The sequence below is a fragment of the Pongo abelii genome, chromosome 7 (assembly GCF_028885655.2).
Source record: "Pongo abelii isolate AG06213 chromosome 7, NHGRI_mPonAbe1-v2.0_pri, whole genome shotgun sequence".
In the NCBI taxonomy this organism is placed as follows: domain Eukaryota; kingdom Metazoa; phylum Chordata; class Mammalia; order Primates; family Hominidae; genus Pongo; species Pongo abelii.
Genome location: NC_071992.2, coordinates 27,339,342 through 27,365,551, shown reverse-complemented (window position 1 = coordinate 27,365,551; position 26,210 = coordinate 27,339,342). Strand labels below are relative to the sequence as shown.

The 26,210-nt window shown below is 40.7% G+C and overlaps 1 protein-coding gene across 5 annotated transcripts in view; it reads right to left on the bottom strand.

The window, feature by feature from the left end:
- The window catches only part of CDCA2 (cell division cycle associated 2), a 111,184-nt gene that overhangs the window by 43,967 nt on the left and 41,007 nt on the right, over positions 1 to 26,210 (bottom strand). For 3 of the 5 annotated variants that reach the window (XM_054561363.2, XM_002818917.5, XM_009243637.4), the window contains exons 14-15: positions 21,306 to 21,477; positions 16,602 to 18,328 (exon numbers count right to left, since the gene is read on the bottom strand). In XM_054561363.2, coding sequence (XP_054417338.2) covers positions 17,100 to 18,328; positions 21,306 to 21,477 — 1,401 coding nt within the window. In that variant the 3' untranslated portion in view covers positions 16,602 to 17,099. Of the gene's footprint in view, positions 1 to 16,601; positions 18,329 to 21,286; positions 21,478 to 26,210 lie in introns of those variants that run through there. The other 2 variants (XM_002818918.6, XM_054561364.2) reach the window with 2 other exon arrangements.

Here is a 26,210-nt window from a genome sequence, read left to right as displayed (position 1 = left end):
AATCTCTTCTGGCTTGCAGAGTTTCTGCAGGGAGATCCGCTGTTAGTCTGATGGGCTTCCCTTTGTGGGTAACCCGACCTTTCTCTCTGGCTGCCCTTAACATTTTTTCCTTCATTTCGACCTTGGTGAATCTGACGATTATGTGTCTTGGGGTTGCTCTTTGTGATGTTCTCTGTGTTTCCTGAATTTGAATGTTGGCCTGTCTTGCTAGGCTGGGGAAGTTTTCCTGTATAACATCCTGAAGAGTGTTTTCCAGCTTCGTTCCATTCTCCCCGTCACTTTCAGGTACAATCAAACGTAGGTGTGGTCTTTTCATATAGTCCCATATTTCTTGGAAGCTTTTCCCATTCCCTTTCATTCTTTTTTCTCTAATCTTGTCTTTCTTCCGCTTGATCGATTTGGCTATTGATACTTGTGTATGCTTGCGAAGTTCTCGTGCTGTGTTTTTCATCTCCATCAGGTCATTTATGTTCCTCTCTAAACTGACTATTCTAGTTAGCAATTCCTCTAACCTTTTTCAAGGTCCTTAGCTTCCTTGCACTGGGTTAGAACATGCTTCTTTAGTTTGGAGGAGTTTGTTATTAGCCACCTTCTGAAGCCTACTTTTCTCAATTTGTCAAACTCATTCTCCATCCAATTTTGTTCCCTTGCTGTAGAGGAGCTGTAATTCTTTGGAGGAGAAGAGACATTCTGGTTTTTGGAATTTTCAGCCTTTTTGCACTGGTTTTTCCTCATCGTCGTGGATTTATCTACCTTTGGTCTTTTATGTTGGTGACCTTCAGACGGGGTTTTTGAGTGGATGTTCTTTCTGTTGATGTTAATGCTATTCCTTTCTGTCTGTTAGTTTTCCTTCTAAGAGTCAGGCCCCTCTGCTGCAGGTCTGCTGGAGTTTGCTTGATATCCACTCCAGACCCTGTTTGCCTGGGTATCACCAGCAGAAGTTGCAGAACAGCAAAGATTGCTGCCTGTTCCTTCCTCTGGAAACTTGGTCCCAGAGGGCCACCTGCCAGATGCCACCTCGAGTGCTCCTGTATGAAGTGTCTGTCAACGCCTGCTGGGAGGTGTCTCCCAGTCAGGATGAATGGGGGTCATGGACCCACTTGAGAAGGCAGTCTGTCCCTTAGCAGAGCTTGAGCGCCGTGCTGGGAGATCTGCTGCTGTCTTCAGAGCTGGCAGGCAGGAACATTTAAGTCTGCTGAAGCTGCATCCACAGCCGCCTGTTCCCCCAGGTGCTCTGTTGCAGGGAGATGGGTTTTATTTATAAGCCCCTGATGGGGCTGCTGCCTTTCTTTCAGAGATGCCCTGCCCAGAGAGGAGGAAGCTACAGACGCAGTCTGGCTACAGTGGCTTTGCAGCACTGGGGTGGGCTCCACCCAGTTTGAACTTCAAGGCAGCTTTGTTTAAACTGTGAGGGGAAAACCACCTATTCAATCCTCAGTAATGGTGGACGCCCATTCCCCCACCAAGCTCCAGCATCCCCCTTCGGACTGCTGTGCTGGCAGCGAGAATTTCAAGCCAGTGGATCTTAGCTTGCTGGGCTCTGTAGGGGTGGGATCCGCTGAGCAAGACCACTTGGCTCCCTGGCTTCAGCCCTCTTTCCATGGGAGTGAACAGTTCTATCTTGCTGGCATTCCAGGCACCACTGGGGTACAAAAAAAAAAACACTCCTGCAGCTAGCTCGGTGTCTGCCCAAATGGCTGCCCCGTTGTGTGCTTGAAACCCAGGGCCCTGGTGGTATAGGCACCCGAGGGAATCTCCTGGTCTGCGGGTTGTGAAGACCATGGGAAAAGCATAGTATCTGGGCCTGAGTGCACCGTTCCTCATGGCACAGTCCCTCACTGCTTCCTTTGGCTAGGGGAAGGAGGTCCACAACCCCTTGCACTTCCTGGGTGAGGCAATGCCACACCCTGCTTTGGCTCACCCTCCATGGGCTGCACCCACTGTCTAACCAGTCACAGTGAGATGAGCCTCAGTTGGAAATGCAGAAATCACCCACCTTCTGCATTGATCTCGCTCAGAGCTGCAGACGGGAGCTGTTCCTATTCGGCCATCTTGCCAGCCATCAGATCATTTTGTAATTTTATATAATGGTCAAGTACTGCAAATCCAAACTACAAGTACAAAACAAGATATCTTGAAATTGTATAATTTGATGTTTTACTGTCACAGGAACATTTGCAAGTGAAATAGGGTATAAGTAAAATAAAAGTTTTTTATTCATTTATTTTATATGTTTACATTTAATTTATTTTATTTTTTTATTTATTTATTTTGAGATGGAGTCTCACTCTGTCGCCCAGGCTGGAGTGCAGTGGCGTGATCTCAGCTCACTGCAAGCTCCGCCCCCTGGGTTCACTCCATTCTCCTGCGTCAGCCTCCTGAGTAGCTGGGACTACAGGCGCCCGCCACCACACCCAGCTAATTTTTTGTATTTTTAGTAGAGATGGGGTTTCACTGCGTTAGCCAGGATGGTCTCGATCTCCTGACCTCGTGATCCGCCTGCCTCGGCCTCCCAAAGTGCTGGGGTTACAGGCATGAGCCACTGTGCCCGGCCTATTAATTAATTAATTTATTTATTTATTTATTTAGAGACGGAGTCTCGCTCTGTCGCCCAGGCTGGAGTGCATTGGCGCATCTCAGCTCACCGCACGTTCCACCTCCCGGACTCACGCCTTTCTCCTGCCTCAGCCTCCCAAGTAGCTGGGACTACAGGCGCCTGCCACTATGCCCGGCTAATTTTTTTGTATTTTTAGTAGAGATGGGGTTTCACCATGTTAGCCAGGATGGTCTCAATCTCCTGACCTTGTGATTCACCTGCCTCAGCCTCCCAAAGTGCTGGGATTACAGGCGTGAACCACTGCGCCCGGCCATTGATTTATTTTTATATTGACTGATTAATTGGCAAGGTCTTCTCTGTTGCCCAGGTTGGAGTGTAGTGGTGCAATCAGCTCACTGTAGCCTTGAACTGCCAGGCTCAAGCCATCTTCCCACCTCAGCCTCCAGAATAGCTAGGACCACAGGTGCGTGCCACCATGCCCAGCTAATTTTTGTATTTTTTTCATAGAGATAGGGTCTCACTATGTTGTCCAAGCTGGTCTTGAGCTCCTACGCTCAAGTGATACTCCTGCCTTGGCCTCCCAAAGTGTTGGGATTACAGGTGTGAAACACCACACTCAGCCAAGATACATTTTTTTAATCATTGATCCTTTGGAAAAGCTATTGGGGAAAGGAGGGTAGCTTTCCCCAGGTTTGGAAGTTAACTCCTACAGGAGGGGATTCCCATTCTCTCCCCAAAATTTCTTTGTAGAACTAGAACAAGGAGCTGAAGAACTCCCTTAACAAGTCTCACAACTTCAGCGTACCAACTACAATTATGTGCTACTCACCATCTGGTAAGTAGTTATCACTTAATAAACATTTCTTTTGGCACTTGCTGTCCTAAGCCCCCAACACAGGACCTGTGCCAGTTTCCCCTCCAGACCTCCCAACAGAAATGCCAACAGCTGCCCAGAGTACAGACCTGTCTCTTACTGGAATTAAAGTGCCCAGGATGGGGGGGGCGGGGGCTGTTAAACTTGGATTATCCCTACAACTGTCCTAAGAACAGGGTAAGACTTCCTGACAGAAGCTGTTCTTTTACCAGACTCTAGAGAGAACTTCCTGGCAATCTTCCTGCCATTTGCTGACACACACACCTGACCCCTCCTGCCAAGCCATAGGTAGACACACTTTGGGTGTGAAACTGATTTAATAGACCCATAGACTAAACATAGAAATTGACCCTTCTGGTCTTATTTTTTGAGATGGAGTCTCACTCTTGTCACCCAGGCTGCAGCAGTACAATCTCAGCTCACTGCAACCTCCCCCTCCCAGGTTCAAGAGATTCTCCTGCCTCAGCTTCCTGAGCAGCTGGGATTACAGGTATGTGCCACCACGCCCAGCTAATTTTTGTACTTTTAGTAGAGATGGGGTTTCACCATGTTGGCCAGGCTGGTCTCGAACTCCTGATGTCAGGTGATCTGCCCACCTCAGCTTCCCAAAGTGCTGGGATTACAGGTGTGAGCCACTGAGCCCGGCCAACCCTTCTGGTCTCAGAGCTTAAAACATGTATTTGTTTTATCTGAGTTCCTTCCTTAGGAAGTGACCTTCAGGTTTCTCAAAAAAGTATCAAAGAAGTGAAACTCATCAGATCACCACATCTACACAAAGAGATGCTGGATCCCTCATTCATCATGATTGCTTCCTTACCCCTCCCTAGTTCCTGTTTTCTTACATATTGTTTCATTTCTTCCCAGCTACATAAACCCTTAGTTTTAGCCGGTCAGGGAGATGGATTTGAGACTGAGCTCCCATCTCCTTGGCTGTAGCACCCGATTAAAGCCTTCTTCCTTGGCAACAATCATCTCAGTGATTGGCTTTTAGTGCAGTGAGTAGCAGGACCTAGACTCAACCCCTGATGTTTCGGTAACATGGTGAAAAGATCCATGGATGGTATTTGATTTCCATGGCTAGGGACAAGCTAGAACAAGGCTATGGATAGGCTGATGTAAATTTTTAGCCAAAAGTAGTGTATTCAATAGAGGATGACACAAAAAATGACCTTGCTAGATCCATATAACCTCCTCACAATGTGATCAAGACAAATCTAAATTAGGAGTAAAGAGTGCAGTGGGCTCTGCAGTAGTTGACATGTGTGTACTAATGGGATGGATTCCTTTGGAAGAAATGCAGGATGAGGCTATGGCTTAAGGACAGGAGAGAAAGACTGGAAGGGGAAACGCATCCCTCCAGTGGAGCCAAGACATGGTCATTGTATCTCCAATCACGTGGTGAGGGCGGCTCTCCATTTCTGAGGACATTGGCACGTCTTGCACAGAACTCTTATCTTTCTGGATGAGACTTGATTCTCCTCTTTCACAGCCCCCAAATCATTGCCTCTCCAGGTACAGCATTTTCATCAAAGGAGAATCAACTTGAGGGGAAGACAGACTCCTAATTCCAGCTCAGCCACTGACCAGCTCTGAGATCTTGGGCAGGTCACATGACCTCTTAAAAGTCTCAGCTTCCAGCTGGGTGTAGTGACTCATGCCTTTAGTCCCACTTTGGAAGGCTGAGGCAGGAGAATTGTTTGAGGGCAGGAGTTTGAGATCAGCCTGGGCAACATAGCAAGACCCCCATCTCTAAAAAAATTTTAAAAAGCTAGCTGGGTAGGGTGGCACATGCCTGTAGTCCTAGCTACCTGGGAGGCTGAGGTAGGAGGAACATTTGAGTCCAGGAGTTTAAGGCTACAGTGAGCTATGTATATGATCCTGCCACTGCACTCCAGCCTGGGCAACAGAGTGAGACCCTGTCTCTTAAAAAAAGCCCTGTCTCTTAAAAAAAAAGTCTCAGCTCCTTATCAGTAATTTGGGTGTGATAATGAAGTCACATAAAATGAGGGCATGTGGAAGAACACCTGCTGCAGTGACGACACTGCGGATGAACAATACAATGGAATATTTTTCATCTTTTGGTTACCCTGTGATCAAGAGAACAGGTATCTGTAGCAAGGCATAGGATGCTGGTCTGATGAAAACAAATACTGAATATCTGTGTTATTTTCACAGAGGTCCCATAAAGTAGGCATTACTACTATTCCCATTTTACAGATGAAGTAACTGAGGCTCACACTTTTGTGGTTTTAAGCACATTACTTTTTAAAACTGATTTTGAAATGATGGATTCACAGGAAGTTGCAAAAACAGCAGAGGCCCCGTGTACCCTTCATCCAATTTCCTCGATCATTGCATCTCCCCTGACTAGAGTCCAACAGGAGCTTTGCATTTCCTCACCTGCACACCTCAGAAAAGCAGCTGGCCTCCCGGAGGCTGACTCAGGGGCCTGGTTAGAGCAACTGGAGGGCTTTTATTAGGACAGAGGAATAGATTTCAGTGAGCTGGGGAGCTGTGCTAATATTCCCATTGGAGATTTATAAGACAAGACAACGCTGAGACTGGCTGACATTGTGAGAATGCTCCTGCCTCCATGAAGGAAATCGGCCCTACCAATTGAACGATCCTGCCAAAGGGGACAGCCAACTCGCCCCCCGGCCCTTCAATCTGTTAGCCAGGCGCTGGACACCGGCAAGCTGCCAGTCACTAGATGGGCATTTGGTGATGAAAGGTTCGTCACTTTCATTGCTTAGTCCCTCCTGCTTCTCAGCTCTTCCCTCCAAGTGACCACTATCTGCCGCCAGCAGACGCGTACAGCCAGTTCTCCTGGGTCTCTTCTCCACTCCAGCTTGTGAACTTGGAAAAGCAAACAACTCCCACATTTCTTACTGCACTGTTTATTTGATGGGAGTTATTTCATCAGTCATTAACATCTTTCCCTGAGAACCAGTTCCCAAGAAAGAGGAACTCGAGCCTCTTCTCCAGCATGGATGCTGCATATGGAGCCATGCTATCTTCACGACCTCAGTGATCCCTTCCAAACATTTGACAAGTGTTGCCCCTTTCCTGATGGCCATGATGCCCCAGTAGCCCCCTTCCCTTCTCCCTACTCATTTGGGGGTCGGGGGACACCCTTTTGCGGCTGCTGCGTCCCAACCTGCCCCAGGGTCTGGTGTATTGCCCCGGCTCCTGAAACCGAGGAAGGGAGGGTAATGGCAAAAAACAAAGAATACTTGTATTCCTTAAAAAAATAAAGGAGAAATGTTCTCTTTGACCCCCAGTAAAACAAAAACCCTTACAGAAAAAAGCACCCTGCTCAGCTGCAAGAAGGTGAAAGTTTAAATGTGGACAGAGTAGTAATATATAAGCAGTTTCTTAGTTTTCTGATGGGAATACTTAACAACCTAAGTATGTTTCCCCAAGAGGTCATCTATTATATTTTGTCCAATTTCTTCCTCCAAGAACTGAATCAATTCATGATGTAATGCCCAAGGGAGAACAATCTTCTGGAAACAGAGTATCTTTCTGGGGACAAGGTTGAAGAAAACATCTTAATATTGTTACAGCTTTTGGCCCGGTGGAAACAGGCTTTGCTTGTGGATGGTACAGTGAGAGGGAAAGGCAGGAAAAGTCAAAGGGACACACGCCTCACAAGTGCCGGGGATATGGCTAGGATTGTTTTATTCTCTTGGAGAAATATAGGGTAGAGATCCACCCAGACATTTATAGGACAGCTCTAGGGCACTGGGCACAAACCTTAGGGACTGAACTGAGAATGCTCCTTAGACAGAGTGCTGACACTGGAAGGCAGACACAGTGCTGACCTTCCAGGTTATTCACTTTTTTAGAGACAGCATCTTGCTGTCTTACCCAGGCTGGAGTACAGTGGCACAATCATAGCTCACTGCAGCCTCCAACTCCCGGGCTCAGGGATCCTTTTGCCTCAGCTTCCCGAGTATTTGGAACTACAGGAGCGTGCCATCACATCTGGCCTATTTTTGTATTTTTAGTGGAGACGAAATTTTGCCATGTTGCCCAGGCTGGTCTCAAAATCCTGGCCTCAAGTGATCCTCCTGCCTCAGCCTCTCAAATTGCTGGGATTAAGACAGTGGCATGAGCCACTGTGCCTGGCCGACTTCTGCTTTAAACAGTGCTGCTTCTGTCTTCTTCCTGTTCCCAACCCCTCCCGCACCCCAAATATGAAAAGAACATGTAAGTCAACATTCATCATTCAGTTAATTTTAAGAAAATAGATGCAACTTTGGATTGAGATTCTGGATGGCTTCAAAACTCTGTTGTGGGTCACTTTCACTGGATCCCCAACTAGAATTTGAAAGACCAGCCAACAGGAGTCCAAATGGCCTGACATCCTCAAGCACGGGAAGGGGAGCCAGCTGCAAGATGGAGGCGGCGGCTGAGGCAGGGAAATAAACCACAAGCTGAGGGTCAGAGGCCTCCAGCCTTTCCCAGGGTGGCCGTGGCCCACTCCTCCAAGCGCTTCCCTCTGGCTCTCATTCATAAAAATGGAAGAAATAGCACATCTCCCTCTGTGCTTCCAGAGGCAGGAAGATCTGACAATACCTTAGAAGGATGTTTTACATGTTTACTATAGTGTGAGTTGCACAAAAAAAAAAAAAAAAAAAAAAAAAAAAAGGGCGGCGGGGAGACAAAGTCTAGATTAAGCATTATAAGGGGCGGCAGGATATTTATTTAAAGGAAAGCCGGTTGTTTCTCTCTGTCTCTGAGGGGAAAGAAAGCCACAGTGGGACTTGTTTAAGAGTCTCCAATTTGACTGGAGAAGGTAAATTTGACTGGAGAAGGTAAATTGTTTTTAAACCCAAAAATTTTATTTAGGTTTAAAGGGATCCCTTCAGCTGTCACAAGGTTAAAAAATAGTAAGACAGAACTTGGATAAACCAAAGTGTTCAATTAGTTCTTTTACCCAAAGAAAGAACTCTATGGCCTACCACATTTAAGTTTGAAGACTAAGAACTTAAAGCAACATTTACAAGTTGAAAAGGGACCTGCTTTTCCCCCCCCAAGACTCTAGTGCCTCCTCCCTCACATTTACATTCGCCTCTTGACAGCCTGAGCCACGGATCTTGGCAATACCCACGTACCCACTCATGACAAACCACAAAACACTCAACACGCACTGCTAGAAACTCTTTATATTCCCAGAATGTGCCAGTCAGGCTGGTTTACGGGAATATCATTGGACCTCGCAGTGCTTGGGAAGAGGTTATCTTTCCACTGCCATGCAGTGCTTCTGAGATGCAAGACGTGGGCCGTTTCATCTGCTGTGTTTATTAGATGGAAAAGTAGCAGCCAACAGAATTTCCAGTTATTTCCACTCACACAGGTGTCTAATATTGTTCAGCAAAACTTCAATGAAGGCTAGAATTTTATATTTCAAAGGGATGACCAACGGTGAAGTCTTTGCTACCATTATGCGAGGCAGGCTGCCTGGCTTACAATTTGTTTCCCGTATTTCTTGGTTAAGACACAAACCGAGAGCCAGCTGGTTATAGGCAACCATAAATTCAAAGTTATTATTGTTACCAATAATAAATATATATTGTCAGGGTCATGAAGCACAATGGCACATTACAAAATGAATCATCTTGATGTTGTAGAATATGTTCTCCCCGCAGATCCAAAGCAGGGAATACTTAACAGCCTAAGTGAGGGGGGTTGGAGTCAGTAAACAACGCTGGGAGTTGCATCATAAAGAAGCCATTGATGCTTCCCAGAGTGGAGGCCTTGGGGACAGTAGAAGGCTACTGTCAAGGGGGTTTTGGTGCATATTCGCTGGGTCTGATATTTCTGGAATTCTCAGATTCTTAGTGGTCTCTAAATGTTTAAATACTTAAATTCAAGCATTTATCACTCTTTGGGGACTTCTGTAGAATTTATTTACATTTGGAGTTACTATTATCAGAGAGTTCATTTAAAAAATATTCGCAAAAAGTAGTCTATTTAAAAGTATTACCACAAATGCAATTCCTTAAGACAAATCTCCAACTTTTAAGAAAGAATGCCACCTGCAAGCTGTAAATATGTGCATTAATTTTTCCCCATAGTATTTGCTTTGGCTGTGACCTATCCAAATACTCAGTTGAACAAGGGCTAAAAATTGTCAAACCGAATTCTTGCTTGAGAGCTGAACTCTTAACTACAGCCAGTTTGAGAGAAACACACATCCAGGTTTAGGGAATATGTTTTGTTTGTTTTGGCTATGACATAGGGCAGAACAGTTTCCATCCCTTCGAATGCATTCAAGAGAGTTTGAAATATTGCACAATAAAAGTCATTCATTATATCTGTCTCCTTTCCCTTCCAAAAACAAAAATGGCTGCCCAGTTCCAAATCTACACAGGGGGCAGGAAGAAGGGAGGCAGAGGGTCACTGGAAATCACCCAAGACTAACACCAGGTTTTTCAGGTTTGAGTCAGGGAATACTTCTGCAATCTTCATTCCCAGCGTTTACTTAAAAAAGAAAAGACAAGACTGGCTGCTTTATTGATTATTCCTCTGTTGTGAACAATTAGAAAATCGACATACTGTATTTTGTACAAATGTGAGGCAGAAAATCTTACATTTTACTTTTGAGTGATTGGCATCCAAACTAAATGTACTTGAACTGAAAAAATCCTATTTTACTCATCTTCTCTATAACGTTTCAACTGTTTGACCCCCATTTTATACTGAAAAATTATTCCCATATTTGAATCAGACATAGGGATGAACCTATTTTTGCAAGCACTTGCTACTTAGCAGTTATGTGATGTGAAAAAAGAAGAAATTATTGACATTTACTTCCTTGTTTACCAAAAAGGACCTGGGATATCAGAACACTGGGAATGCAGTTTGTTTTTCAAAAGCAAAAGAAATGCTAGTATCAGATCACTGTATTTGACATTATCAAATATTATCAAAGTGGAAGAATTTTTAAAGCAAACTTTAAGACAGTGAATAAACCATGAGAATAAATTATTAGAGATAGCAAATATATGTTACCTTTAAATTTTGAGCTTAAAAATTCACACACATACACTTAAGAATTTGGAACTTCAAAAACTTAAGATAATTTGACATTTCTTCAATTACATCTAAAACCAAAATGTCAACTGTTTGCATCCCTGAAGGCAACTTATTATCACAGGACATAAATCAAGATAGTCAATTTGTATGCCTAGGATAAATGAGAAAAAAGACTTAGCTCTCCAGGTGGTCACTGGAAATTTTGTGATGAAATCCCAACTTACCCTTTAGAAAATGCAAACCTGTAGTCTTCTTTAATGTAAATGCTCATTTATTTTCTCTTTTCATGTAAGAGATACAACGCTTAAAAAGTATCAAAAAAATAAAAGCAGTTTGAGAAAATATTTGCTTCTCAATTGCCTAGAAATTTCTAAAAGCCTTTCTAATAAATCTTTAAGGTCATATCAAAATCAGGCTAAGTATGATCTTGGTTGAAGATGTGGGACAAAAATATTTATCAGTTGAAAGGCAGTAATTACTTATCTTCTCATTTAAGCTATGTTACTTGCAGTCTGTAACACAATTTCATAAACAGAAAAGCATCAAATATGCAAAAATGAACACACCTGCACAATATTAGACAAACTTGAAACTATTAGGCCATAGTACATTAGTAATTAACCCATTCTAGAGCTAAGTCAAGGCTATGCACTAATCTTCAAATAAATTTAAGACACCCCAAAAGGGGGATGTACAATTATTTGCTGTAATTTAATCCCAATTCCACTCACTTGGTCTAGGACTCCAAACCCAGAGGGAAACCCTTTAGACACACTACAAAGACACCCAATAGTATGAGACACAAATGCCTAAGCAATTGAGAACAGAGCAGGTTTCTTTAAAATTTTAGGTACAATTCACAACTTGTAGTCTAGTTTCAAATCCATGCTTTTCCAGATGTATTTATAGGTTAGAATTTAATGAAAGTTAAAAAAATACTTAAAAGAAAAACATGAGATGAAGCCAGCCTGTATCACCTAGTCTCAGTTTAATGAATAATGAAATTATTGAATAATAATCAAAGGAGATTTGGAAAGGGATGTGCCTTTTGGGTCCCCATTCCTCTAAAACTCCTATTAGTGAATTTGGCTCAAGCATCACTTATTCTGGAAAGAAACTAAACTTGCATGATCTGAAAGTTGATATCCCCTGGAGGGCTGACAGGTCGGGGTATTTCTTTTTTATCATACCCTGTATTGTAATTTTGTCCCCTTACAGAAAGAAAACTGAGCATCTTGAAAGTAATTATATTTAGAAATTAATGCCTGGCACATAGTAGTTGTTGAATAAATGGCTGGCAAATTACTTTATTAATGAGTCCATAATCTGCCTACCTAGAATAAGCTGGTGCAGGAAAATTTTCCTACATTAGGAAACAATTCTCAAATGCTAAGGTTACTGAGTAAGGACAGTGACATTCATTATTTATTTGAGAAAGGGTCTTGCTGTCACTCAGGCTGGAGTGCAGTGGCACGAACATGGCTCACTGTAGCCTCAACTTCCTGGGCTCAAACGATCCTCCCTACCTCAGCCTCCAGAGTAGCTGAAACCAACCATGCCAAGCTAATTTAAATTTTTTTTTTTTTTTTTAATAGAGGTAGGGTCTTATTGTGTTGCCCAGGCTGGTCTCAAACTCCTGGGCTCAAGCCATCCTCCTGCCTTGGCCTCCCAAAGCACTGGGATTACAAGTGTAAGCCACCATGCCTGGCTAAGTTTCATACTAAATCAAACTATAATACAAACTCCAATTTATTAAAATACATGAGTCATGCTTATTAGATAATTTTTAGCAAATTGAATTTTGAACCTTATTTTAATTCACCTTTTCTTACTGCTATACAGAGTAGTGTCCAGAGAGAGAATTACTTCTTGATGACTGAATCTTTCAGTAACTTAGGGTCAAATTTTAAATCATAAACTGTAGTAAACTAGTTTCCAGAGGACTAGGCTGAACGCAGAGGCACCCAGAGAAGTTAGTTTCCTTGTTGTGTCTCTGATAGCCTGTCATTGCTGGCTTCACTTCTTGCACCCAAATGGTACTACAAGTCTGGGTATAACTGAAGGCCCCAGACAGATGTGGCTGGTCAACGTTTTACTTCTTCTGGCCTCCTCTCTACCCTCCAAAAAAAACCCTAAACTATGATTTTAAAAAATCCAAAACTTTCTTATATAGTCACGGTGGCATGATATTGGTAGAATAGACATACAGATGAACAGAATAATGTCCAGAAATAGATCTACACATATAAGGTCAAATAATTTTAACAGAGGTGCCAATGTAATTCAATGAGAAATGGTTAATCTTTTCAACAAATGGTGTTGAATGATTTCCATTAAAAATAAATAACCCACCTTCATCTTACACAAGAAAATTAATGTGGATCTAACACTTAAGTGAGAGCTAAAACTACAGAACTGGAAGAACACACAGGAGAAAATCTTTGTGCCTTTGAGTTAGACAAAGATTTCTTAGCTAGGACACAAAAAGCATGAACCATTAAAGTAAAAACAAGGTAAACTGGACTTCATCAAAATGAAAATCTGTTCTTCAAAAGACATTGCTAAGCAAATAAAAAGACAAGCCACAGAATGGGAAAAAATATTTTAAGAGACATATCCAATAAAGGATGTGTATCCAAATGTACAGATTCTTTTAACTCAATAATAGTAAGACAATAACAGCAACAACAAATGTGTGCAAGAAATTTGGATAGACATTGCAGCAAGGAAGATATAAAGATGGCAAATAAGCATAGGAAAGATGTTCAATATCATTAGTGATTAGAGAAATAAATCAAAACCCATGAGAAACTACTACACACATCCTAGAATGGCTAAAATGAAAAAAGGCTAACAATACCAGAGGCTGGTGAAGATGTGGAACAAACAAAACAACGTGTTGCCAGTGGAAATGCAAAATCATGCAGCCACTGTGGAAAAGTCTGGCAGTTTCCTAAAAAGGTAAACATATATTAATACTACCACCATATAGCCCAGGAACCCTACCACTAGATATTTATGCAAGATAAATGAAAACATGTGACTATAAAAAAGGATCCATATGTGAATGGTTACAGCAGCTTTATTCATAATAGCCCCAAACCAGAAATAATCCAAATATCCATCAAGTGGTAAACTGATAAACAAGTTTTGGTACATCTATAAAATGGAATAAACAAGTATCAGCAATAAACAAGTATCAACTACTTACAGCATGCAAGCATGGGGGAATCTCAAAAGCATCATGCTAAGCTAAAGACACAAAGGGGTATATATTATATGATCTCATTTGTATGACATTCTGGAGAAGACAGAACTGTAACACTAGAAATCAGATGAGCAGTTGTGAAGACCTGGGGTTGGCAGGTAGAAAATTGACTACAAAGAGGCAGGAGGAATTTTGGGGTGACAGAAATGTCCTATTACTTGATTGTGGCACTGGTTACATGGCCATATAAATTTGCCAAAATTCTGGATGCTTTAAAAACGCAAACTTCACCGTAGGTTAATTATACCTCAATAAACTTGACTTCGAAAGGTAGCTCTTTCAATCTAAAGCATGAACCAGGTATAATTAATCATTCTCTCCTCCATATACCAGGTCTAAGGCCCACCCTCAATTCTGCAGCTTAAGTGGAAGTAGAGGCAGTAGTGACAGAAGATGGAAGCAAAATGGCATTAAGTAGTAGGAACAGAAAATGAGAGGCAGAAAGAAGGCAAGGATGCCAAAATATAAGGGGAATGTGCCAGCTAAGATCCACAGAAGAGAATGTAGTCGTTTTAATTTCAAGGAATTTATCTTACAGATATTTTCAACAAGCCCAATATGGCTTTGTATTTGCTACATTTACTGCTATAATTGCAAAAGCTGGAGATAACTGACATTCATCCATTAGTAAGGAGATGACCACCTTCATTACAGATGTTCAAGGTATATGAAGGGGTTAAAAAAGACTGAAGTAGCAGCACTAGGGCTGTCCATAAAAAGACTAAAGGATACTCATGGCATTTTGTTGAATTAAAAAAACCAAGTGGCAGAATGGCACATATAGTGATCCTGTTAGAAAACAACAAAACGATGCGTTCATGTTTATACGGGAAAGGTCTGGAAGGTGCATGCCAGGTGTTAAGTGCTTGCAGAGAGAGCTGCAGAGAGGAGGGTGTGGCTGGATGACACCTGCGTGGGATGGAAGGCAGATAGATGCCATATTTCCACTTTTAAATTCTGTACAGTTCTGTGTTTTTCAATTGATACATACTATTTATGTAAGAAAAATGAGTAAAAATAGAGGGCCACACAGGCAACAGCCATTAGGTTATGCACAGAGAAGGAAAAACTTCAGAGGTTGTGCTGCCATCTTCTGGAACAAACAAGAATCTACAGGAACAGAAACATGATGGAAGAACGTGAAGGGTTAGTTACTGCAGTGAAAAAACACGGCAGGAAAAAAAACCATTTTGAAGCCAAGCTTTTGATTTAACCACGAATGAAAACAAATGGGAAAACAACAACAACACAAAACAAAACAAAAAACAAGAATGACCAAATACAGAAATTATTAATGTTTTACACATTTTGTACAAATGAGACCTGGTAGATAAAACTGCATCTAACTTGCTTTTTCAGATCTGTTTTTTTTTTTTTTTAAGGAAAAATGCCTATTTGTTATTGACAAATGTCAACGAAATGTTTATAGTGAAACATTTTGAAATTAACGGTGTGTTTACATTTTTAACTGCTGCTAGATAGAAAAAGAGAACATTTCACATTTGAAAAACCACGCCCAAATCACAGATTGGAAATGTTTCCCTCATTCTCATTAGCACTTTTTGAGAAATAAAACAAAGTATGTGAGATTTTAAACATTAAAATACAATTGAGATCATATATCATCATAGAAAACAGGGAGTGAAATAACAATCAATAGTTGTTAGTCTTCATATTAGACAAGGTAGAAATGCAAAACAATTTTATTAGGTTTCTGAAAGTTTTCTTTTAAAATCAGCAAAACGAAAAAGCTTCAGAGAAGCTAATTCGTTCATTTTTTTTGGGTGGGGGGAGTGGTGAGCTTGTTTTTAGTGGTAGCGATTTGCCAACCACACCAAACTAGAAATGGAAAAAAAAAAAGTCTATAAATAATTTACATGTAAAGATAAAAGAATTTTAAAAACAATCCACCCTTGAGCAGAAGAAATTGGGGATCACTTTGAGTGTTAATGTAAAATACATTAGCCTTTAGCAGCAGGAGTTCCAGACCTGCCGGTGCCAAGAAGGTAACAAATAGTCTCTATGTAAGAAGGGGGAAATGGGTGCCCAGCGGGAGCTTTCTTCCCTGCTGTGTTATTTATAGAGAGCTCTATTTGTTAACATGTTTCTGCTATCATGGAGAGGGGGAGTTTAATGATTTAAAGGATTTCAAAGACAATTGTTTAATGATATAATGATGTATGTGCATTCATAAATTCCAGATATACAGCAGTTTAGTTTTTCAAACTACTATCACCAAAACAGCCATAGGAGATGTTGCAAAAGCTACAGAAACCAAGTCAAGTGCCAGATATTATTAAAAAAAAAAAAAAAAAAAATCGCTGGAAAACTCAGTGTTAAAAAATCAGTGACCTACTGCCACACTTCAGGTTAGTAAACTAATTCTATCAGTGAGTTTTTGGTTTTCAAAACTTTTAATGGAAAACCATGAATTAAGTCCCAAACTGCCTGTGACTAATTAGAATAATCTGAGAGCCCAGTCTTTAACAGCTTGAGCTGCTATATTTTCACCAAAAAAAAAAAAAAAAAAAAATTCCTCCCCCCAACACACAACAAAATATATAGGAATCTTGTTTAAAGGAATTAATAGTTTCACATCAGAGTTATTTCTAAATTACATATTCATTTGTAATGATGAATTTATAAGATTGTGGTTATTGAAAGAATTTTCTGAAATTTCTTGTTTAGGATTTAAACTATTAAAATAAAAATCTCATTTGAGACAGATAAAACAAGCCATCAAGTCTTCTCTTAAATTTAACCAAAAGGAAAACAAGTTTTGTAATTTCAACTTTTGTTAGTTAAAATTTATAGCCAGGTTTTTGTTTTTCCTAAAGAAAAATACATATCTCACCCGCTTTAAGTCTTCAAGTTTATATTTCCTTCAATTTTCATAAAGTTCCATTAATTCTATCAATTTATCTTTTGTAGGGAAAAAACAACAACAACAACAAAAAACAAACCTCTTATCCAGATAAAACCAGCCAATTCTAAAAGATGTTTCTAACAACAGAGTCTAAAACGTCAGTGGTAAATATATACTTAAAAATATATATGCTAAAAAAAAGTCTAAAAATTGAGAGATGTCTTCTTGGGCCTAAAAATAACCCTTTTAGAAAAGTAGTAATAAAGCAATTTACTCTCTGGTGGAAGAAGAATATATTTAATAGAATGTTTTCTATCTGAATGATGATGAAATTTATTTATTTCTACATAAAAGTAGGTTCAACTCAAATGAGTTTATTTATTAGGAACTTTAGAAACACCAAGGTTGAACAGAGAATGGGAACTAGACAGATCATTTCAGCATAGATGGTTACTTTCCCTCTTGCCACAGGCTCTGCAGGAAATGTCAATTACTGCTTTCTTTCTCCATTATGTTCAATCCTTTCCAAGGCAGTCAGAGAGCTCTCTCCCTTCCCATTAAGAGAGGATCTTCTCCGGTAGCCTTTGAACTGGGAAGTGGCTTCAGTATTTGCAAGTGTAGATATACAAAAGCTCTTCCTCCTCTTACCAGGTTCATGGGAAGAACCAGCAGCAAGGCCCTGGTTGTTCTCTGGATCTGAGACGGGAGGTGTCATCTGCGGTTTTTGTCTGGAGGACACAGTTTCTTTTCTGGGAGACATACTTTCAAATCCACTCCTGTCAAATGTACATATTGTTCTTCTTTTGGCTTTTTGGGAAGTGGAAGGAAGTGGAAGTGAAATCCATACAAGCCCTTCGTTTTCCAAATCCTTCTGTAGCCTCGTGCTACGTCGCACTTTGGTTTCACTATTTCTCCTCTGAAAGGTTTGCTCAATGGCATCAGACAAATCTTTAAACAGTTCAGAATTTTCTAAACTAATTTCTACAGAGCTGCCTACACTGGAGAATGGTGTGTGATTTCCATTTTTTTCCAAATGTAAACTTTGACCATCAGAATAACACATGGAGCGTCTTCTATCTTTCCTGTCTCTGCAACTCACAACACTGCTACTTTCCATGGGTTTTCTTCCCAAATCCTCACTTTGGCTTTTAGATTCTTTCGTATTTTCAATTAAGACATCTCCTAAATAATGACAGTCTTTTTGTGAATTAGGCATTAAACGACTGCATTGCAGTTTTCCTTCTGCACCTCCTAAGAAGTCATCCTTTCTTTCACACTTTATGTTTAGATCTGGTGAAATTTTAAAGATTTGACAAAGGTTTTCTGCATTTTGACCAGCAGCAGAAAATTCTTGACCCTGCTGCAGGGTCAGAGCAGGTTTGGGACTATCTGATACCACACGTTCTTCAGTTACAGAAGCACAAGAAACAGGACTGTCAGTTCCAGCTTTTGGTTCATTTTTACTTTCTGACTTATTTTTTGCTTTTGGAATATTTTTATTTTCATTAATGTTCACTATATTTGTATTTGGATCTTCATCAGAAGTAGCATTGCCAAGCGATGAGGAACTTTTTATATACGAGCAGAATTCAGACACGTCATATTTATTAAAGCCTTGATGCAGACGCAAATCTGGGTCATGAGGCAAAAGATCCTTTCTTTTCACTGGATTTTTAGGAGTCTTCACTTCTTCCAGTTTGCCATTTGAGTTGAAATAACCTATGGGTATGTAAATAGGTTTAAATCTAATTAAAAAGTAACAACGGGAATGAACTTTACATTTATTAAAGAATCAGGTGACCTGTTTTGTTTTTGTGTTTTAAGCGTTCACAAGACCCACGAATGTTACACTGTACTTGCCCATCTGTCATCATCCTCCTCCTCTTTTAGTTCTCCCACGATCCACAGGTTAAGAAAATAGGTATTCAACGCATGAATTAATAAAGCATATAACCTCAAACCATGAAAATGAGAACAGCATCTGAAACAGCTTCCTCCATTCTAACACCCTTCTCATGCTACAGGGTCCATGAGCATGAGGCAGCGACATCTCCCATTTCCCTGAAAATGAATGACTGCAAATGGGCAACATTATGCTTCTGAAACTTTCTACCAATGTATCCTCTGAAACAGGGGAGGGAAAATTTGGAATTCTGGGGTATCTGAGGACTTATGAGCTAAAACAACATGCCTGAAGACACTCAGGTCGCATGCCCTTTGTTAAAAATTACTATGAAGTGCACTGTACTCTCAAACAGAACCAGGTTTGTTTCAATATTATAAAAATTGAGCCTTAATTCCTCAGCCCTTGACTAAATATCCTCCAGGAAGATATGCATGGGTAGCCTTTCATGTGTTTCTGGCACATCAGAGGTGGAAAAACCATCATCAGATTGGTAAGTAACACAGCCCACATGAGTTCAGGCTTTATGAGTTCTAAATCTTAGAACTAACTATTGGATGCAATCTTTTTTGATACCTCAGATGATGTTTCTAAGTGGCCAGTCAAATGAATAAAGTGTTTTAAACAAAATAAAAACTAAAAGATGTATAAAACATAAGGTAAGCCAAAAGTCTAAAAAAAATTTCCATTAAAAATATATCCATGATTAAGGTACTTAAAATCATGTCACTTAAAGCTAGAGATTAAACAGGTCAGTGTCCACTCAGTGCCAACCAATGTTAGTTGGGCTCTTTAGACAGCTTTAAAAATTGATATTTATGGCCGGGCAGGGCACAGTGGCTCACGCCTGTAATCCCAGCACTTTGGGAGGCTGAGGCAGGTGGATTACCTGAGGTCAGGAGTTTGAGACTAGCCTGGCCAACATGGTGAAACCCCGTCTCTACTAAAAATACAAAATTAGCCAGGCATGGTGGCGTGCTTGTAGTCCCAGCTACCTGGGAGGCTGAGGCAGGAGAATTGCTGGAACCCAGGAGGTGGAGGTTGCAGTGAGCCAAGACTGAGCCACTGCACTCCAGCCTGGGCGACAGAGTGAGACTCCATCTCAAAAAACAAACAAACAAACAAAAAGATATGTATTTCGCATAAAATCCAACATACTAGAGAAGGAAGGTAAAGAAGATATAGGGAGAGAGGAAAGGAAAAACAGAAAGAGAGAAGATAAAGGAAGGAAGGAGCTGAATTGCTTTAAACCCATGTAGAAGGTGATACCACTGGTTACAGACAAAAAATGCTTTAGGTATTTTAAAAAATAAATTCTCTAATAGGATGCAACATGGAAAATTTTACTAGTCACTGTTTAAACATTTTTTGAAAAACTCCTGTTAAGAACTAGAGATGTAATGAAAATAAGACTTAGTTTCCACTCTCAAGGAGAGTGAAGTTTTAGGGAGCAGGGGAACATAGAAAATAGATCATCATAAAACCAGGTGATGGAAGTAGGTCGCAGAGTATTCCTGGAAAAACAGACAGTACAGCAAAATCTTGGAAGATAAGCAACTTAGGTCAGATTAAAAAGAGGCAGAGTGGTGGATGCCCTGTCACAACACAGCGTCTGAGAAAGCATGGCAGAAGAGTGTGAGCCAGGGCATGTGCAACAGAGGGGTGGCTGTTTATTTAAACTCCTGTGCTATCCTAATGTTAAGCAGGTAGCAGAAGCCAAGAGTCTACGGTGGCATGTACCTCATTCATCCTCAAGTCTATTATCAATCTTGTATGGTATACCGCAAATAGGAGGTAGGCTATAAATATCTGATGATTGACAAAGGTAGCCATTTAAAAAATGATTCTATACAAATCAACACACCAAATGGACACACATTATCATTTTCAGGCAAGACAGCGTGGCTCATGCCTATAATCTCAGTACTTTGGGAGGCTGAGGCAGGAAGATTGCTTGAGCCCAAGAGTTCGAGACCAGCCTGGGCAACACAGGGACACCCCATCTCTACTAAAAATTAAAAAAAAAAAAAAAAAAAAAAAGGCTTATTATTTTCAGCAAGATTCAGTCCATTTAAAATTTGGGCATTAGAAACCAGAAACAATTCCAATCCATTTTTTATCTACCCCATATATCAACTGACTTGATAATAAAATAACTTTCAAGGTAATCACGCTCAATTTATATTTATTATTTTTAGAAAACACTCAGTAGTGCCAACTCTAACAAAACATCATTGTCCTTAACTCATATAAGGTGTACATATTACTGAATCATCACCTCGTTGACTTTGCTTCTTTTTTTTTTTTAAGAGATGGGGTCTTGCTATGTTGCTCAGACTGGCCTCAAACTCCTGAGATCAAGCAATCCTTCCACCTTAGGCTCCCAAATGGTTGGGATCACAGGCGGATGCCCCAGCTCTCGTTCACTTTCAACGATGGACTACACCACCACATGGAATTTATTTTCACAAAATGCTTTAAAAAGCAAAAGGAAACAGGATGCACAGAAATTATTACTGATATTATATGCAAAATCTTGTGTCTCGGTTTTCCTGGGGAAAGGATCCAGAGTTTCCATCAGATTCTGAAAAGGGTCTAAGCCACCTACAAGTTACAAGTGACAAGTGACTGTTTCCTCCACTTGAAATCCTCATGGTAATGTGAGGAAACGTTGCTTTTTAAATTTACATACTCTTTACATAGTGAATGGGGAAAAAGTGAAAAAAGTAAAATAGCAACGAAGAGGGTGAAGAGAAAAGATAAAATATAACTACCAGGAAAAGGTCAGGATACCTGAACCCAATCTTCGGATGCTCGGAACTGAAGGTGTCATCTCAGAGACTTCAGGCAGCTCAGGAATAGGACTGAGGAGGGGCTTCTTAGAAGCAATGTCTCTTTCCCCATATAAAGATTTCTGAACACTTTTCTTTCCCTTTCCTTTCTTCTTTCTGCAACTTTTTAAAACCTGAGAAAATGCATTAAAACATTGCAATTGAGAAAGATGTAGCACCATGTAAAATTTTGACCCTTTAACTAGTTATTTTTACTTTTATTTTTTGAGACAAGGTCTCACTCTGTCATCCAGGCTGGAGTGCAGTGGCACGATCTCGGCTCACTGCAACTTCTGCCTCCCAGCTCAAGCAAGCCTCCCAAGTAGCTGGGACCACAGGTACACACCACCATGACCAGCTTTTTATTTTGTATTTTTGGTAGAGATGGGGTCTCGCCACATCGCCCAGGCTTGTCTCAAATTACTGAGCTCAAGCGATCCTCCTGCCTTGGCCTCCCAAAGTGCTGGGATTACAAGTGTGAGCTACAATGCCCAGTCTGATCCCTCAACTTCCATAATATCTCTAATTATTGTTCATACAGTGCTTTATTGAATAGATAACTTTTATATTTTATTTAAAATTGTAAGCGTCTAAATCGAGGGTAGGAAGTCAGGTAACTTCCAAAAAGTCAAACTACAAAGCAGGATTCAGTTTATAAATTGAATGGTAGCTTTCTACATTTCCACAAGGCACTTGCCAAAACTAGGGCTGGATAAATGAAAAAATATATAAGATGCTTTAGAACTGCACAGATATAATGTCATGAGATATTTGTAAGAAGCACAGAGTTATGATGACTCAGGATTAACCCAATGTGAGTTACATACTGCAAGCTATGGGAGACTGCTTTATGTTCCCAGGTCTGGATGAAGAAACAGTAGGTGTGTATGTAAAATATGAAGAAAACACAAAGCTAGCTGAATCTGCAGATTCAAACAACAGATGACTTAATCAAGATTCAGTCAAACAAAATGGATTTTAACAAGCACAAGCAGAAGATGGAAGACAAAGGTCTGACATTAATTGACTGAAAATGTAGGTTTCCATAAAAATTAAAAGTCGCTTAATAATATCTGGAATGGAGTATTACATTCAATTCTGAGTACCGTATCAGCAACTAAGAAATAATGTTTTATGTTTTTAAAAAAGTTTCATATGGAAAAGACTTTGGGGAAATGCTGTACTGAAATACTAGAAAGACAGACTGTTATGGGCAAAAGGAATGAAATATATTCAATGTGACAATGTTGAAGAGAACCAGAATTTAGGGCCAACATAAAACATATTAACAATTAACACAGGCCAGGCATGGTGGCTCATGCCTGTAATCCCAGCACTTTGGGAGGCCGAGGTGGGTAGACCACGAAATCAGGAGATTGAGACCATCCTGGCCAAAATGGTGAAACCCGTCTCTACTAAAAATACAAAAATTAACTGGGCGTGGTGGCGCACACCTGTAGTCCCAGCTACTCAGGAGGCTGAGGCAGGAGAATTGCATGAACCGGGGAGGCAGAGGTTGCAGTGAGCAGAGATCGCGCCACTGCACTCCAGCCTGGTGACAGCGAGACTCCGTCTCAAAAAAACAAAACAAAACAAAACAAAAACAAAAACAAACATCCAGAAAGTGGAATTCATTCACACATTTATTGAGACTGCTGTGTGCCAGGTAATAACTTGCCAGGTGTGGGAGCTGGAAGCAAAGAGGATGTGTTCTTCAAGGAGCTGCTGGTATAAAGTAAAGGAGTTACCATACACACGCACCATGACAGGCTGTGTGAACTGTGAAGATGGGTACCCGGCCTGCAGGAGGTGTTCAAGATCGGCTCCACGGAAAATGTAATGTCTAAGTCAAATCTCAAACAAGCAAGGGCTGTTCTGGCCTATTATGGGGGCGATGCAGAAAGGCTTTTCAAAGAGAAGGGAATGCCATGTGCATGAACTCAAAGTGAGACAGCACAGCATAGGTGCAGGGATGCATGGAGCAAGACACGGCCCGTGGATCCATGCAGGAGTGGCAGGAGCACAGCCCTTGTCAGTGACTTGAATGAAAGCAACGAAGGCTCACTGCACGGTGACTTCGAGAGTGTCAACGTTTGATCTTAAATTTAAGAAAGGTCATTTGGGTGACAGCACAGAATATATAGGTGAAACTAATGGTGAGATTCAAGAGTACAGAAATGGCACAAAACTATGTGCTCCTTGAGAAATCTATAGATATCCTGTGAAAACAAAACATTCCACAGAAAAATAATTTTAGAACTGTACAAGATGAATGTTCCTCCTGGTGATTTACTGTGTACATTTAACATGAAATTCTATGAGAAGTCCACAGTATAAATAATCTCTATACACATTAGGAAAATGCTGGGTTAAATATTTTTCCAGTAAATATTTTTTTCATGGAACATCTGTTGACATTCCGTGGAACAGTTGGGGAAATGCTGGCTTGGTCAATGAACCTGAAAGCCAAGAGAAAAGAAAAATCTTAACTTGAGGATCACAGATAAGTTGCAAAAAATAAATAAAAAAAAATTGGCCTCTGGTGGCAGATACTTTGGGTTAAAGTCTTGACTCTGTTACTTAACTGTTTCATAACCCTGGGCAAGTCAATTTTCTGTACCTCATCCTCCTCTGCAAAACAGAAATCATAACAGCACACTCCACATAAAGCTGTGGGGAGTATTAAATGAGTTGACATGTGATACAGCTGGTTAATGTAGGGCCTGACCCATGGTAAAAGCTATCTTGTTCTTTCAAATTCTTTTCCATTACTTGAGAGTTAATATGAGGAAAAATATTAAAACTTTATTTTTTTTTTGCCAGACATGGTGGCACACACATGTAGTCCTAGCTCCTCAGGAGGCTGAGGCGGGAGGACTGCTTGAACACAGGAGGTTGAGGCTGCAGTGAGTTATGATCGCACCATTGCACTCCAGCCTGGGCAACAGAGTGACCCTTTTTAAAAAATAGAAAAAAAATTTTAATTGACAAAAATTGAATATACGTATGGCATACAACACCATGTTTTGATATACGTATACACTGTGGAATGATTAAATCAAGCTAATGAACATATCCATTACCTCATATACTTTTAATTTTTAATATTAAATTATGTTATTAGTATTATTGTAGGGTATAGACCCAGTGTGGTCAGTTAATACACTGTGGGCAATGCCACCAGATTATAATCGCCAGAATAGCTTCTGATATGTGGGTTACAAAAAAAAAAAAAAAAGATCCCCTCTTCACATGATTTTGGAAATCATGTCCCTGGATCTACAACAGTGCCAAGCACACAGTGGCTACTCTACAAATATGAATGAATGAATGGTCAAAGAAGTACAGTTAAGCTTACATAAAATTTGCTCAACATGATTGAAAGACTAAATTTCTGTTTTTTCATGGTCATGGGCCAAGAGAAGTATATTACCACCTCCCCCTCCCAAAAAACAACAATTAAAGCACCTCAGGTCTGTCTGTCCTGAAAATATATCTGGCAGAGCTGATCTTAGTCATGAGAAGATTTCATCCGCAAAGGCCACCAACTTACCAAATCTGAATTCACCACAGTACAAAAGCCTTGCTAATAGTGTAATAACAGAAGAAGTTGTATAAGCTTGGAACCCCCCGGGGAAGCCATTTGATCAAGAAATGGTTAGGGTGGATTATGGCTTAGAATAGCCAAAGAACAACTGAAGGGATTGTCCCTAAAGCAATTCCGTTTACTCCAAAATCACTGATTCCTCTTCTTCCACAGTGAAGGAGGTCAAGAAGCAGAAGTAAATGTTTATCTTTTGTCTTATTTGCATAATTAAGACTTCTTTAAATTATTTTCAGAGAATAGCTTTAAATTTTTTTAAAAATAATTCAGGCCAGCACGGTGGCTCATGCCCTTAATCCCAACACTTTGGGAGGCCGAGGTGGGTGGGTTGCTTGAGCTCAGGAATTCGAGACAAGCCTGGGCAACATGATGAAACCCCGTCTCTACCAAAAATACAAAAATTAGCTGGGTGTGGTGGTGGGCCCTGTACTCCCAGCTACTAGGGAAGCTTGAGGCAGGAGAGGCGGAGGCTGGGAGCCTGGGAGGCAGAGGCTGCAGTGAGCTGAGATCAAGCCACTGCACTCCACCTGGGTGACAGAGAGAGACTCTGTCTCAAAAAAAAAAAAAAAAAAAAAAAAAAATTCATGGACATGGCAACAAATCACACTATATAGGAAAGGTTACAGCACACACTTGCCTGCCCCTGGTGCTTACTTATCTGCTGGCTCCACTTTTAGCTCTTGCAGTTAGCTCCCTCTCTCTGATAAAGGGCTCATACTGCTATATTTTTAACTTTTCATAATGGAAAATTTTAAACACCCAAAAAGTACAGAACCCCATGTACCCATCAGCTAACTTCAACAATTACTAGCACATAGAAATCATGATTCATTTATACTCCCCTAACCCCAGATTATTTTAAAGCAAATCCCAGACGTTACACATCATTTCATTGGAAAATCCTGCAGTGTCTTGAAGAGTTAAAGGTTCTTTTTCTATTAGAGACAATTACAAATATGGTTCAACAATAAAAAGAACTACTGATACACATAACAACCTGGACAAATCTCCAGAGAATTATGCTGAGTGAAAAAGCCAGTTCCCGAGTTACACAGTACATGACTCCATTTGGGTAACCTTTTCGAAATGACAAAACTGTAGGAACGGAGAAAGATTAGTGGTTGCCAGGGGATGAGGCGGGGTTATGGGTAGGAAGTGGATGTAGCTACAAAGGGCCATGGGAGAGCTGTCTGGATCTCGGCTGTATCAATACCTTGGCTGCGACGCTGAACTACGGTTTTGCAAGATGTCACAACTGGGGGA